The 13,941-nt window shown below is 40.5% G+C and overlaps 1 protein-coding gene across 1 annotated transcript; it reads right to left on the bottom strand.

Moving 5' to 3' along the window:
* Positions 1 to 106: 106 nt before the first annotated feature.
* On the bottom strand, positions 107 to 12,713 carry pld2 (phospholipase D2). Its single transcript, XM_003971128.3, has 24 exons — positions 12,416 to 12,713; positions 10,026 to 10,193; positions 9,786 to 9,913; positions 9,295 to 9,437; positions 9,084 to 9,177; positions 8,835 to 8,900; positions 8,702 to 8,760; positions 8,382 to 8,627; positions 8,149 to 8,292; positions 7,985 to 8,068; positions 7,658 to 7,736; positions 7,452 to 7,562; positions 7,175 to 7,378; positions 6,915 to 7,071; positions 6,479 to 6,597; positions 6,118 to 6,231; positions 4,222 to 4,326; positions 3,929 to 4,017; positions 3,698 to 3,811; positions 3,221 to 3,267; positions 2,947 to 3,081; positions 2,624 to 2,777; positions 2,358 to 2,475; positions 107 to 2,250 (listed from the first exon to the last, which is right to left on the bottom strand). The coding sequence occupies exons 2-24, from the start codon at positions 10,156 to 10,158 to the stop codon at positions 2,026 to 2,028; spliced, it is 2,868 nt and encodes a 955-aa protein (XP_003971177.2). The 5' UTR covers positions 10,159 to 10,193; positions 12,416 to 12,713; the 3' UTR covers positions 107 to 2,025.
* Positions 12,714 to 13,941: the final 1,228 nt, after the last annotated feature.

Below are 13,941 nucleotides of genomic sequence, written 5' to 3'. Positions count from 1 at the left end.
TCACCGTAACTATTACAGTAAAACGTACACATTGCACCATCATAATCTGGAGTTTGACCTCGACTTTCAAATCCAGCCATGTAAAGAAAGTGGACAAGAAACATTATAGTTTAAAAATACCATGAAATGTTTATTGAAGGAATAAAAAAGTAATATACCTTGAAATTCATTTATTATTATTATCATTGTACCCCTGAGTGTTAGATGAAAACAAACTTTGTTAGCTTTAATAGGCAGATTTGCATAAATAAATTCACAATGATTAGAAGGCAGTAGTAGTAAACAAAATGCTAATTGTGATAATGCTGGTGAAAACTTTAGTAACTTATATTCCAGGAAAAATAAGATTCCTGACAGAAACAATCTAATGTCACTTCTTAGAACATCAAAGATGTCTGTGCTTCAAGATCTCCAGTCAAGACAACCATATTTTGCTGTAAGGCAGCTTGAATTGTGCAAATGCTTATAGTGGTTTATAAATGTATAAGACAGGAATGTGTGAAGAGTGCTGAAGGTAGCAATGTGTTACCTGTGAAAGGTGCTCCAAGTCATCAACATTGCATTTACACAGGACACTTGTGTATCATCTGCTGTGTAATCGTGTTGAAAAGTGTACAAAGCATTCTGCAGATTTACTGTCTCTGTCAAAGGTTAGACGAAGGACTACATTATATTAATGCCATGTTCATCAATTAGTTATACATTGTCAATGTGTAAGGCTCTTTAAAATGCATTGTAAAAAAAACATGGAATACATGAAAAATGATGCAAAGAATCTAAACACTATTGAGATTATACACCATGCAGACTTGGTAAATGCTGACCGTCTACCTCTCTCCTTAATCTTATGGCACATATGCAGTTTATAGAGACATTGAGAGAATTTGGCATAACTTGGTGATTACTAGATCATCAAATATGTAGATAGTAACATTGATTTACCCAAAAGTTCATTCCAAGGTAGTAAAATATCCTCACTTTTCCACCACACTGGTTATTTTTTTGTTTAGCTATAAAATGATTTTTTTAGTAGGCAAAATACAGTTTCAGTAAAAATAATCCACATACTTCTAAGGAACCGGCACGTCTACTACATAGACACTGGACAACACACAAGCTACATGTAAAGCTCCTAAATAATGACATAATAATCTCCTCTCGGAGTAGACATGGAAGCCATTTTAGTGGAACTAGAAAATTAATAATAGTCAAACATTGAGCACCTCTGATTCTACCAGCTTTGTCTATGCAAACTAATAAATGCTCTAATCTTGATCTGAAAGATTTTTAGTCACTTGGCTTAACAATGATTACAAGTACTAATTAAATCAAAAGTGCTATTTCTGTCTCTTTTGACCCTCAGTTGTTCCCAAAATTCCCCAAATGACTTTGCTTATGCAGAATCTGTCACTTCTCTATCACGATACTGCTCATTTTTCAGCTTGTCATCCTAAATTAGTATGTTATCCCTCTCATAGGAGCCCTCCCTACTCTGCTCCCTCGTCTTTATTTCAGCAACAATCCAGTCGTCTCTTTATATCTGTCTCCATAACAACCACAAATGTTCTGACAGATTTGCTGGCACTGCAGTGAGAGGTGAAGCCTCATAGGGGGAGAGGGAGAGCGAGAATGAGAGAGAAGACAACCACCCACTGACAAAAAGGACCAATAACTGTACACTATGTTCCCAGATCATGTGATGTGCTCGATTTCTAATATAACCTCACAACTCCCTCCTGAGTCATACGTCCATTTTGTTTGCAGACGCCATCATGATCAAACTGGTCGGCACATACTCATATTCCATCTTTAAAAATCGACCTATCATCCTAACTGACTGAATTCTGACTAAAAAAAAACAAGAACAACAATCATTACCTAATTAGTTGCGTTAACCTAATCTTTTTCCAGCTAGCGCTGTAACTGCATCAGTGCAGTGTTAAGGTGGGCTCTGACTACAGGAAGAATCAGCCTGTGCAGCAGCTCTACAGTGTTTATAGTGGTCTAGTCAGGGCTGAGCAGTGTTTATGTCCACAGCCCAACAGGGGCCATGCCTTCCTTGGTGTTCAGCGGAGGCAGCAAGTTCTCCTCACACAGGAACTTCAGGGGGAAGTGGACCAGCAGCCCTCGGACGGCCTTCAGCTCCTCTCTGGCCTGGTCAGGGTCTGTGTCACAGAGGCGCTCCTGGGCAGTGTACTCCTTCACCTCTCGCATGTTGTGCACGGTGTCATGGGGCAGGCATTTGAATACCTGGTTGTGGGATATCACAGTGAATCTACAGGTCTACTTAAATAACATAAACCAGTACTTAAACAGTGATGATGTCACAAACGGCGCTTCTTTGCTCTGACTTCTACCTTGTCATAGATGGAGGCGTTTAAAATAGCACTTGCATTCCAGTTCAGGAAAAAGAACTCATCGCTGATTGGATCATCGACACTGATACTTGGGTCTGACTTGGACCCAACAAGGACACTAAAAATGAAAATAGGTATCAGATCACATTAACTGATCACAAAATATCAGCGTTAGCTGAGATTGATTTTTTTGTGTGGTAAAAATGCATCACAATTCAAAAGCATAGCAGCAAATGTGTGTATGTTGCCTTGGATTATTTCCTGACCTGAAACACTCTTTGCGCAGAGCCAGTGTGAGGGGCCCTGCCTGGTACTCCTGCCCTCCCATGATGGATGGCACTCGCTCTTCATCTTCCACAAATACTGCCATCTCGCTGTCTCTGTTGCCCAGCATGCTGCGGTCATTGATGTTAGCTGAACCTGGAACACATATGGCAAACATCGACCATTTACAGGCATCCTTTGTCAAACTAAAATCACCACATGAAGCACCTACTTGCATGTACGTTACTGTTATATACTGTTAATATTCCAGGCTGCAGATTAAAATAAGGATTAAAGAGGTAAAAGACGACTCAAGGTGACCCACCAATGATATAGCAACGGTCGTCAGCAATGAGGGTTTTGCTGTGTACATAGATGAGCTCTGTGACAAGAGACCCGGAGAGTTGCGCATGTGTTCTCAGGCCACACACTGTGATGTATTCTGTCCATTTGTCCTCAACTGGCAGGAGAAACATTGGTTCATAGACATAAAAAGACCAACGATTTTGAAAGGATGAATGACATATATCAACAGTGTCTTTAATTATAGAAAAACTATTGACTGATTATTAAAATGAATGCAGATGCAAGAAAATTACCTTCCCTCAGTCTTGAAAGGATGGAATGTTCTCCTCTGCACAAGGTTCTGGGATATTGAAAGCATCAAATGTGTCAACAAATTATATTGTAATACATCACAAAATGGTACAATAATGGTACAATATTCATGTTTAACAGTCTTCAGTGACGCCCAATTGTTGGACTATAACCTTAAAAATATTGATTTAACATACTAGTAGTAATGTGATAAAGAACAGTCAAAAATACTGTAGGTAAATTAGGACAGTGTTAATAAATGTAATGACAACCAACAGTGAAAATGTATGACAGAAATATCAAAGCATGGGAATTAATTGGTTTGAATGAATATGAATATGACAGAAGTTGCAAAAAATCGGCTACATTTTCATGATGAAAAAACCTGTTTGAACCGTAAAAAAGTGTTTTTAATTCTCTCAGTTGCTGTTTTTGAGCTGGTCCGTAAAGGGAAATGAGAATGGAAGCAAGTCCTTCACCTATACGTGAAGTGCAGTATCGCTTTGATAGCGTTTCCACCCCCTTCACTGATGTCTCCCTCAAACCCAGGAAGCAGAGGAATCACCACAAACACTCGGTATTTCTTCTGCTCTCTGCAACAAGATACAATATAAACAAGTATTGTCTATAAACATGATCTACACACACATTTTTGCGACAAGAGTCAAAACTGTACAGGTAAAGGTATGAAATCTTTGCTGGTCGCAGACCTGTGTGCACGCAAGATTCGATTCACGATTGCATCACCAATTTCATTATATACGGTCTTCTCATCGGCACAGCTGATGAAGAACTGGTTCTGAGGGCAGAGGACAGAGCAGATGGTGGCTCAGCATGAGGTCCTAGCTGGGGGAAAAGGTGACAGGTGTCTGGCCAAGAAGGGCCTGAGCTCTGGCTGCATTCACTTTCATTCCTTTTTTGGTGTAAAAATATTTCAAGGTCACAGGGACTTTTTTGCCATGTTTTGTCCTGTAATTGTTTCATGACCACTTGAAAGCGTTACCTCTATGTAGATGAAGTGCTCACTGTTCTCGATGGTGTGGATATAAGCCTTGAGAATTGAGTTCTCACAGGTTCCAGTTGACCAATGATCAGCAGAGCGCAAAACCTGAAAATAATATAGTATTATTATTATGTCATATTTTAACATTATAATATTTGTTGCTGTCATTTATGTGATATTATTTTTTAAATCAAAAGAAACTATGCTGCAATTTAACTTTTACATAGCTTTTAACTTATGTTTATGCAGTGATTCTCTGTAAAATTAAATTAAAAATACTGACAAAAAACTGAATTACATCTGTTGAACACCAAATATCCGGAAACATCATGAACCATTTTCAGAGAATATTGTCACAAAATTAAGAGCCCAGTTAAGCACATGAATTCAAGGGACTTTTAAGAGACTTAACTCTTTTAAATGCAGCTGTATTATGTACTTGATAACAAAAAATATGAAATGGCAGCAGGGACACTCTGTAAACTTTGTAGCTCTGACAAAGAATCTGTAAAGGGAGGCCCTGAAACCTAAATAAGGGATTAAAGTCTAAGGAGCAAAGTTATAGCATAATAGAACACAAGGATATGGTTACAGGCCACCACCCAGTAAAAAATACGAGTTATAAACATGTGAGAAGATCAAATGTATCACAACAGCTCATGATTCCAATAATTCCCACAACTCTTACTTTGCAGTGAGGGGAACTACCTTTACCGCATAAGAGAACATTTAATCCACACTGGATCTTCTGAAAATAAGATAGAATGTGTCGTGGCAAAAACAAATGCAGCTACTTTAGGTATTTTGGAAGCTGCAGTCATGATCAGGTAGAAAAGACAAACTATCACATGCAGCTGAGTGAAATTCAGGGCTTTAAAATCAGGCCAAAAAGCAATTCTGCATTGGATTGAAATATGTGAAATCCACTAGTCTCCTGGTGTTTAATGTCATCCTGAGACTGCTCTTAAACTAGAACACTCAGCCAAGCTCAGCAGAAATCTGCCAATAATCACACGGACAAGAAACCCCAGTGGGTGTAAAGACCACCGTGATATATACAACATGATATATTTAATATTTAGGCATGAGCGTACACGATCGTCTTTTATGTAAAAATGAGCACCGACCACATTTCAGAGGCGTGTTGGAAGTAAAATACTTCCTCTTTTCTCTCTCTCTGTCTTTGGCAAAGCACTTGTTTTCTCAGCCTTTACTGAAGAGATTAAAATAGTTGGAAGTGAGTTATTCCTCTGTGGGCTCTACTCTTGTTGTGCCATCTGTTATACTACTAACACACAGGCTGCACTACACACGCCACAGCATTGTCTCTGCTGGACTAGGAACCCATCTGACTCAAGGAGATCTCACAAATTGAGCAGAGCCCGTTAGAGTAAAAGCAATTTTAGGATTTTGATCTTTGATGAAGGATATTAGTGGTTACATCAGTCTATATTACCAAAAGAAAATCTATAAACTAGGACATATTTAAATGGTAAACACACTCGTACTATTGCATATGCGGTATAGGATTTCTGGCCGTCTCTAGCAGGAAGACTCTGTTCTCTTCAGTATTTGTTGGGCCTGTTTTGCACCTGGCTGTTGTTCTTTTGCAAAACTACCACCCACAGAGTTTGGAGCCAAAGCCTGATTGATCTGAAACACTATTGTAACATCATGTGGGCACAGCCAGTATAAGAAGCTGTAGGTATGTGTGATATAAAGGTCCACATGTCACATTTGACAGCATTCAGGGTTTCATGGATAGCAAAATTGAAGCAGTGAAGGTAAGGTAGTGAGTTTCCATTTCCTGTTACATATATCCATCTGTTTTCCTGCTTAAAATGCAATTTCATTTTGACAAAATTATGACCTGGACTTTGCTGAATACATAATTACCTGCACTCTGGCCTTTTTGGACCCAGGTACAGTGAACGAGAGCAAGTCAGCTGTACACTGAGACTTGGGGAGAAGGTAAGGATAGAAATCATCCTTGTACTTAATTTTGAAGATCTAAAAAAGACAAAAAAAGGGAAAAGGATGATGGGTGTGTCCTTCAGCAGAAATATTAGACTTGAAAAGCGTTTAAGAAACAAAGGCACTAAAAACGTATCTTCAAATCTCAAATGTGCAATGAAAAACATGCAATTTCGATTGTAAAGGTGATTCCAGAATACTGGACAGACTCTACACTGACATTCAAAATAAGAAACTATGAAAACAAATGCAGGAATATCTGTTTTTTAAATCTCCGCCTGACCTTGGTGAAGTTCCATCTCTGAATGAAGTGGCGGGCCACGTCCCTGGCAGCTTTGCCATGTACGGCAGCAGATAAATCACGCCACGGCATGCGAGGAACCTCAGCACGGTCAATGTTATCTTGCAAGGGGAAAAAAAGAGAAAAGACTTTGACCCTGGTGCGCAGAGACTTTGAGAGCTACTGTTAGAGAACACAAGTGACAGGAGCAATAAATAGAGTATATAGTATATAGACAACAATGAAATATGTTCTTTAGTGTGGTTACTGAAAACTCACGAGACATAACAGTAAATAAACTGAATCTGTTTATTTGTATAAAAGTGTAGGTATGTGTAAGGCCATTGTAGCAGAGTGTGAAGGAATACTGGGCGGTGATACCTCAAACTAGCACTGAGCATTACAATGATGTTATTTTGTTTCAGGATAGATGATATACCTTCAAATGGTCTATCCAGTTGGACCCAGTCCTTCCTGATAAAGTTGCTGTAGTCTTTTCCAAGCCACAGTTTACTGTTACCTATCAGGTCAAGTGGATCCTCTTTGTCCTGGTTATTGGTTTCAGATGGTTCTGGATGAGCCGTTGCAGCAGTGTCCTATTCAGGTGAAGGCTCAGTGTGACATATCACCCTTTCAATAAATACCCATGAACACAAACAAGTTTTTTCAGTCTAAAGAGATGCAATTAAATATTCTTACTACTGTATCTCCTTCAGGCTCCTCTTTGGTCACCCCTTCCGGTGGCAAACCCAGGTCAGTTAATCTGTACTCGAAGTCATCCCACCTCCCGAATGCCAGGTCAATGCCCCCAACAAAGGCCACCGTTTGGTCAATGGCCACCATCTTTTCATGGTGAGCCCACAAGAACACCACAGAGGAAACATGATCTGGGTGTCGCATTACCTGAAGGACAGAAGAAATGAAAATGACGGGCTGTCTTCATTGTGCGGCTCCTTGCATATAATTGTCCACAGACCTTGATGTTGGGATGCATATTCATTAGTGTTCTCTTGCTGTGCTCGCTATTGATGCCGAGCGCCAGCTCCACCTCCTTGTAGAGCAGGATGCACACTTTGATTCCTTGTTCCTGTGCGAAACAGTTCAAAGCAAAACAACGACGTGTAACAACAATCAACAGGACAGATAGTAAAATGGAATTCAAGAAACATAAAAAGAAATTACAGCTTTGCGTTTGAGTATCGTATCTAAGCGCCAGTAGTTGTCAGTTGCTGGCCTCTTCAGGAACACTTCGGGGCTAAGCCTAAAGAAAAGACAGGTGAAGTAAAACAGGTAGCATAGCATCATTAGCTGACAAATATTGTTTTAAATTAACAATTAATATGTCACAAAGTTTTTAAAAACAAGAAGCGCACAAGCGTGTAAAATGTAAAATTAACCAATTGCTAAAACTATGCTTCATTTAATATTCTGTTTCCAGCATCTAGAATCATTTTTTACACTATTTAAAATCAACATTCTGAATGGCAAGGTAATTAAAATTCCACGCACCACCAATCTGTGATGTAAATTTCCTCCTTAGCTTGATCAAGAGCATCAGCCAGGTCTGCAAAGTAGTCGCGCCCATTCACATACCTTCAGACAACAACCGCATGTTTAATGCATGAGAAAGGGCCCTGAAGACCCAAGAATGGTAATGTCAGGTAGATTCTGACCATTTAGTCAGCATATTCTCCCGTGGAGGAGCAAACCCATCAAAGCGATGTTCTTTGAGAAAGTCACAGGTTTCCGCCAGCTGATTGATTTCATGACTCCACCAATGAGCTTGTCTGTAGCTGCTGCATTTGATGACCAGACTCCTGGAAAGTAAAAGAACGATCCCAATCACAACGTTATCAGGAAATGTGAATCACGCTGGAGCTGCCGTGGTTGGAATCTGCTGAACTACCTAGTGAAGTTCTCAAAGCAGACTCCATATTTGGTGTCTGTGTAGGCACGGCCCACTTTCACTTTGAACTCCTTGTCAAAGAGCAGCACAAAGTTTATGCGTCCATAGTCTCTGTTCATATACATCAGGAAGGAGTCTTTCACCACCAGCCAGCGCCGTGACCAGCGGAAGCAGAACTGGTGGTGACCAAAGCAGTTTAAGCCCTGGATCCGGTGGCCCCCTGACCTCTTAAAAATGGGCCCCTCCCTGAAACACAAAGGTAGGAGAAATGTGCCACAGCCTGAACAATTGATGCTTAAAACATCAAAATGTTTTCCTACAAGCCTTTGGGTCCCAGGTCAGTGACAAAGGAGAGTGCACCAACAGAGAGGAACTCCAGCTGAAAGTAAAGAAGAAACATGTAATCACGGCGCGAACCGTCATTTGTAAGCTTGTCTTTTTTAACGATCTTACCATGCTGTGATCATTCCTGCAGAAGACGTTCTCCAGCAGACCATTCAGGTATTCCTCCAGGTATTTCTGTGGTTCCAAAGCAGAGGATAGCTTTGTTGTGGCTAAATACAACACTCTTGAGAGTATCAAACATCATATTAAATGTAGTCATGGGAACAAAATGTGTGCAGAGAACATGTGGCTGTTAAACACATATGTGTCCAGACCAGGTGCCAAAGGACCCTTAGCTTTTTTATTTGTGTCCGCTACCATTTTACTGGAGGTTCTTCTGGTCCGTTCTGTGCCTTGTAGACTGGGCATCTCCTCTGACATGGCTCTCAGTTGTTGCCTGTCCTTCGTAAACCTTTGAAAGAAATGTAAGTATTGAAAATGCTTAAGTCTGTCACTTAAAATGACTTAATGCTGCATTCCTCAGAATGACAGATGGCCAGTATTCAAATACACAGATCAATATGCAAACCTTGACAGGGGCAGCAAATGAATCATCATCTTGTGCTTATAAAGGTCTCGATGCAGCTCTTGGAAGTGTTTGTATTTCCTCTTCACGGTCCAGTGGAATGGGCCATGCGTTAGCCGCACTGTGTAGAGTGTGCCTACATGGACCTGACGGGGCATGGTAGATCGGATTCACATGGGTCAGGAATCAGAATCAAATGTCACAAATAGCTTCCTTGCACTTTTAACAGGGTTTCATCAATGCTCTTTTTTACATTTCTTCTTAGAGCAGCCAGTAAATGTTGAGAGTATTCTGTCAAAAATATGCTCACAGATGAATGCAGACAGGCCATAAAGGGCCACTTAAACAACTTTTGGCACAATATTGCACATCTACATTTCCAAACAAATCTAACTATTACCTTAATAACAAGAAATAAGAGGCAGTTAAACCAAAATGAGTGAATCTCAGAGCTGATTAATTATTTTTTAAATGCACATATATGTATTGTGTACCTTTGATCGTGTAGTGTATTTCTCAGTGTTGTCCACTTTGCATGTAACAGGGACTCCGGGTATCAGGTAAGGTACTCCTTCCTCTTTTAATTCAGGAAGATGGTGTACCACAAGGAAAGGACGTCCATCTGTGTGTGAGAATAAATCACTTCAACAACACATCCAAGGCGACCTGTGTGAAGGTTTCAACAGCAGGTTTGATCTATTTAATGCAGAGATGATGCTGATTGTTCTTCTTACCGCTGCTGGACATGAGACTGTCCAGCTCATCGGGACTCAGATTGTGAAAGTCATGTAAAAAGCGTCTTTGTTTCAGGTTCTGGGCGGTCGAGCTTTGAACCATCGGCTCAATGACTTGTTCTGGATTTGCCATCGGGGTGCTGGTGCAAGTGCCAGTCGCCCTGGTGACTAAAAAGCACATTAAAGTTTAGCAACTGAACTCACACCAGGCAGCTCAAGGCATGGCAAAACTCAAACAACTCAAACACACCTCACATTCCAAAGTGCAAGAAAGTTTTCTAGTAAAAGAAATCAAATTCATAATGCTGCCACTAGTTTCAGTATGTGCACGTGTAAAAGTACACATTTGTAAAATCAACGACCAAACTAGCTGGATTCATGCAAGAGTATTTGATTTGAATTAGAAGAGGCTGCAACACTAATAAACAGTAGTAGCTCTACAAGTAACAGCAGCTTAATTAACTACAAGGCCACTCATTTAATAAAACATCATTATGGTTGTGGAAGTGCATAAAATTAACAAAGTATTAAACACAAGATATATACTAAATACCCTGATTAATGCTTTTTTAAAGAGCAGCTTGAAAAGTGTCCCAGCGACACACAGGCCAACAGTTGACTGATAAGACATAAAATATTAAAAGCAGACATTTTGCAGTGGCTGTTACACCTGATCGCTGACATTGTGACAGGCGAGTACTTGGCCCCACCCGATGCAAATGGAGGGTGTGTGTGAAGCAGCAGGTGAAAAGGTGTACAGTTCCTGAGGAACAAGACTTTACGAGGGGGTGGGTGTGTGCGTGTGGAAAAAGACAATCAAATAAAGAAAAGAGATTCAAATGGAATAGATGGTAATACCTTGTAAACCTTCTTTATAGAGTGATGCATGTTGCTGTGGAGATTAGCTGTGTTCTCAGGAAAGAGAACTATTGTGCAAGATAAACTGGATAATACCTGCACTTCATTTGGAGTATTCCCAAATGACATGACTACATTCTTGGCTTCAGCCACAAGTACTGCATATGAACCATTGAGACTTAAGCACTCTGGTTCTGTGTGTGTGTGTCTGTGTGTAAACATCTGTAAGAATCATTCTGAAACTTAGAAATCTTTGCAATGTGCCTAAAAATGATCTTTCCTGGCTTTTCAATTGGTAATACATAAGGGTTTGTAGCAAAACATCGGGACTTTCCGGAGTCAGTAGCCAATGGGACAGAGATAAGGTCAGATAATGGCCCAAAATTTAAACGGTGAAGATGACTCGGGAATATTGTAGAAATGCAAAATAAGGAAATGTGTGCCATTCAGATAAGAAAAACATGAGGAAAGAAACATGGAGTCATGCTGTATGTGGTTTTTAAAGTCAGTTGAGATCATAAAAAGGCCAAACATTTGCATGACACTGTGCTGGTTGTAATGAAAACTGAAAACAAGGATTTATTTTGATGGCCTGGTTTAATAAACACACACTTTTCATGTGCAGGATGTCAAAGTTAGTATAATTAAGTGGAAAGACTGCATACGGGCTTTAATGCTGAAACCTGACACAGGTTGAAACTCTGGTTTCCAGGCTGACCTTGAAGGGCTCACCTGCCCGCAGAGGCAACATGAACACCTCTGACATCACTTCAAACAATAAAACAAGGCCGACCAGCTGTCCAGCCAACAATATTCTGCTAAACGGATCTTCAGCTGTCAATCTAAATTCTAAATTTGCCTTCCATCTCTGCAGTTGTGTTATTGTGGCGACGCCAAGTCACATTCCAGTGTTACGTTAGTACTCTCAGATCTTCTCTATAGGGGATCTTCTCTATAATTGTTTCTGTGACAAACAATACACACATGCACCCCTAAGGCAGGAGCTCAGGGACTCTCGAATTCCTGCTTGGCTAAAACAACAGTGGTGAAACTTTAACGTGACATTATGTCCACGGGGTAAACCCGAAACTTTACATTGAAAGCGGGGAGAGTGTGTGTTCATCTCATCACAGCAAAGCCAAAGAAGTGTTTGCAATTTGTAGTTTGCAGGAGCCTTTCTGATTGAGTTCGGACAGCCTTGATTTTTTTTTGTGATTCTGCTTTGTTTTAAGCTTATGGAAGTTGGGAAAGGTCGCCTGAAGAGTGCGGATATCCAGAGCTGGAGAGCAGAACTGCTGGGGGAAATTTGGCCGTCTCCACCCATTTTACTCGCCGCGACACATTTTCCAAAGTGCACCTCTTTTTGAATCACATTAAAAGTGTCCCTGGTCGCAAGACACGGCACATTTACCCGACAGTACCAGAATATTTGCGCCACATTGGGTCAAACCTGCAGCTGGATCAGCAGCGCTGCGACTGCGCACAGATAAAAAGAGAATTGTGCGTTAAATCCAACCACATTCGGCACCTACTGTGTTTAGAGGCCGCCGCTGCTCAGCATACACAGGTAATCCTAAAAAAAGACGACAAAATACTGCAAAACCATGATCAGGACGGCGTTGTTCGATCGTAACCCGGCAACTGTTTTTCACCGAAGAGAATTCATTTGTGAACCCAGTAGATGATGCGGTTTAGTCCCTCCCATTCGGTGTGCAACTGGACTTTAGTGGGGCAGAACTGGGGCCAAGGGGAAACATATACAGCGAGACACTTTTGTCAAAGCAGACAGATTATGTGTCTGGATTATTGTCTTCATGACATTTTTAAACTGATTTTTTTTTGTCCACATGACCGGTTTCTAAACCGACCAAAAAGACTTGAAACCCTCGTTTATTGTAAAGTTAAATCCACAAAGACATAAATGACAGACATGTCCCAACCAACACAGGAATGTCGATTAATCGGGAGTTTGACTGGAGCATAAAATGCAATGCGGAAATGGGATCGTTTCCGGTCCTATTTTCCAAAATAAAGTTTTGTACTTGAGCGATTCCAACGCTTTGACAATAATCTAATAATAAAATTCAGGATCTGTGTTTAAAAAGAGGATTTGATTATTGGTAAATCGTCTGATTGACGTGACAGACAAACGTCTGTCTCCAATTTGCTACGCAGGTTTAGCTTTGATAGCGATTTAAAAAATAAATTTAAAAAAGTCGGAAATAACACCCATAGTAACATCGCTTATTAACTATTCCTAAATTTTTACCGTGATTTGTTCTACCTTGGTTTCATAATTGGCATAGTGATGAAACACAATAGGCGATCAATTTGTGTAAATTACTAAACCACGTCCAAATACCAATGCATCAGTTGTTGGAGCTCAAAGGATTTAGAGCTTTTATAGTCTCAACACTCTATGAAATACAAAAACACATTCAAGATAAGTCTGAGTATGATACAAGTGTTCCAAACAGCGTACAGAATTGGTAAACAAGGACATCCATTTACAGATATGCCAATTTGATGTGAGACTTAGCTGAATGTAAACACAGGTCGAGTTTGATTCATGTTTCGACCAAAATGTTGAATAAAGTCGCTGTGACATAGTCAAAAGCAAACCATTTTACAGCATTTGAAGCCAGCGATATCCAACGCTGAGCCTGACACAATATTTTTTGACTTGATTGGGTTGGATGGGGTCACAGCAGGCGACAGAGAAACTGTTGCTGTGTCTTCATAAAAATGACTTCGAAGACCACTTCTTGGATGAGTGAGTTGTGGCGTTTGTATGCGATGGAGCATCAGTAATGCTGGGCAGAAGAGCCGGGGTTGCTGCACACGTTGTACCAGATTTCCATCCCCATATATGTGGCACTGCTCAAGTCATCACCTGGAAGTGCACTTGGCGACATTCTCATGATGCAGGTATGATCTGTCACGCTTGCTCCAAAAGAGAGACATGGCGCTGCCTGATGCAGACAAGCTGCTGGCTCGACAGGTTCGAGGCTTTGAGTCGATGCTTTCTTTGCCATGCCCATACACAAAAAGTGTTCTT

Source organism: Takifugu rubripes, chromosome 15, assembly GCF_901000725.2.
Source record: "Takifugu rubripes chromosome 15, fTakRub1.2, whole genome shotgun sequence".
In the NCBI taxonomy this organism is placed as follows: domain Eukaryota; kingdom Metazoa; phylum Chordata; class Actinopteri; order Tetraodontiformes; family Tetraodontidae; genus Takifugu; species Takifugu rubripes.
Note: the sequence above shows the minus strand (reverse complement) of the source record. Positions and strands in the feature narration are given on the sequence as shown.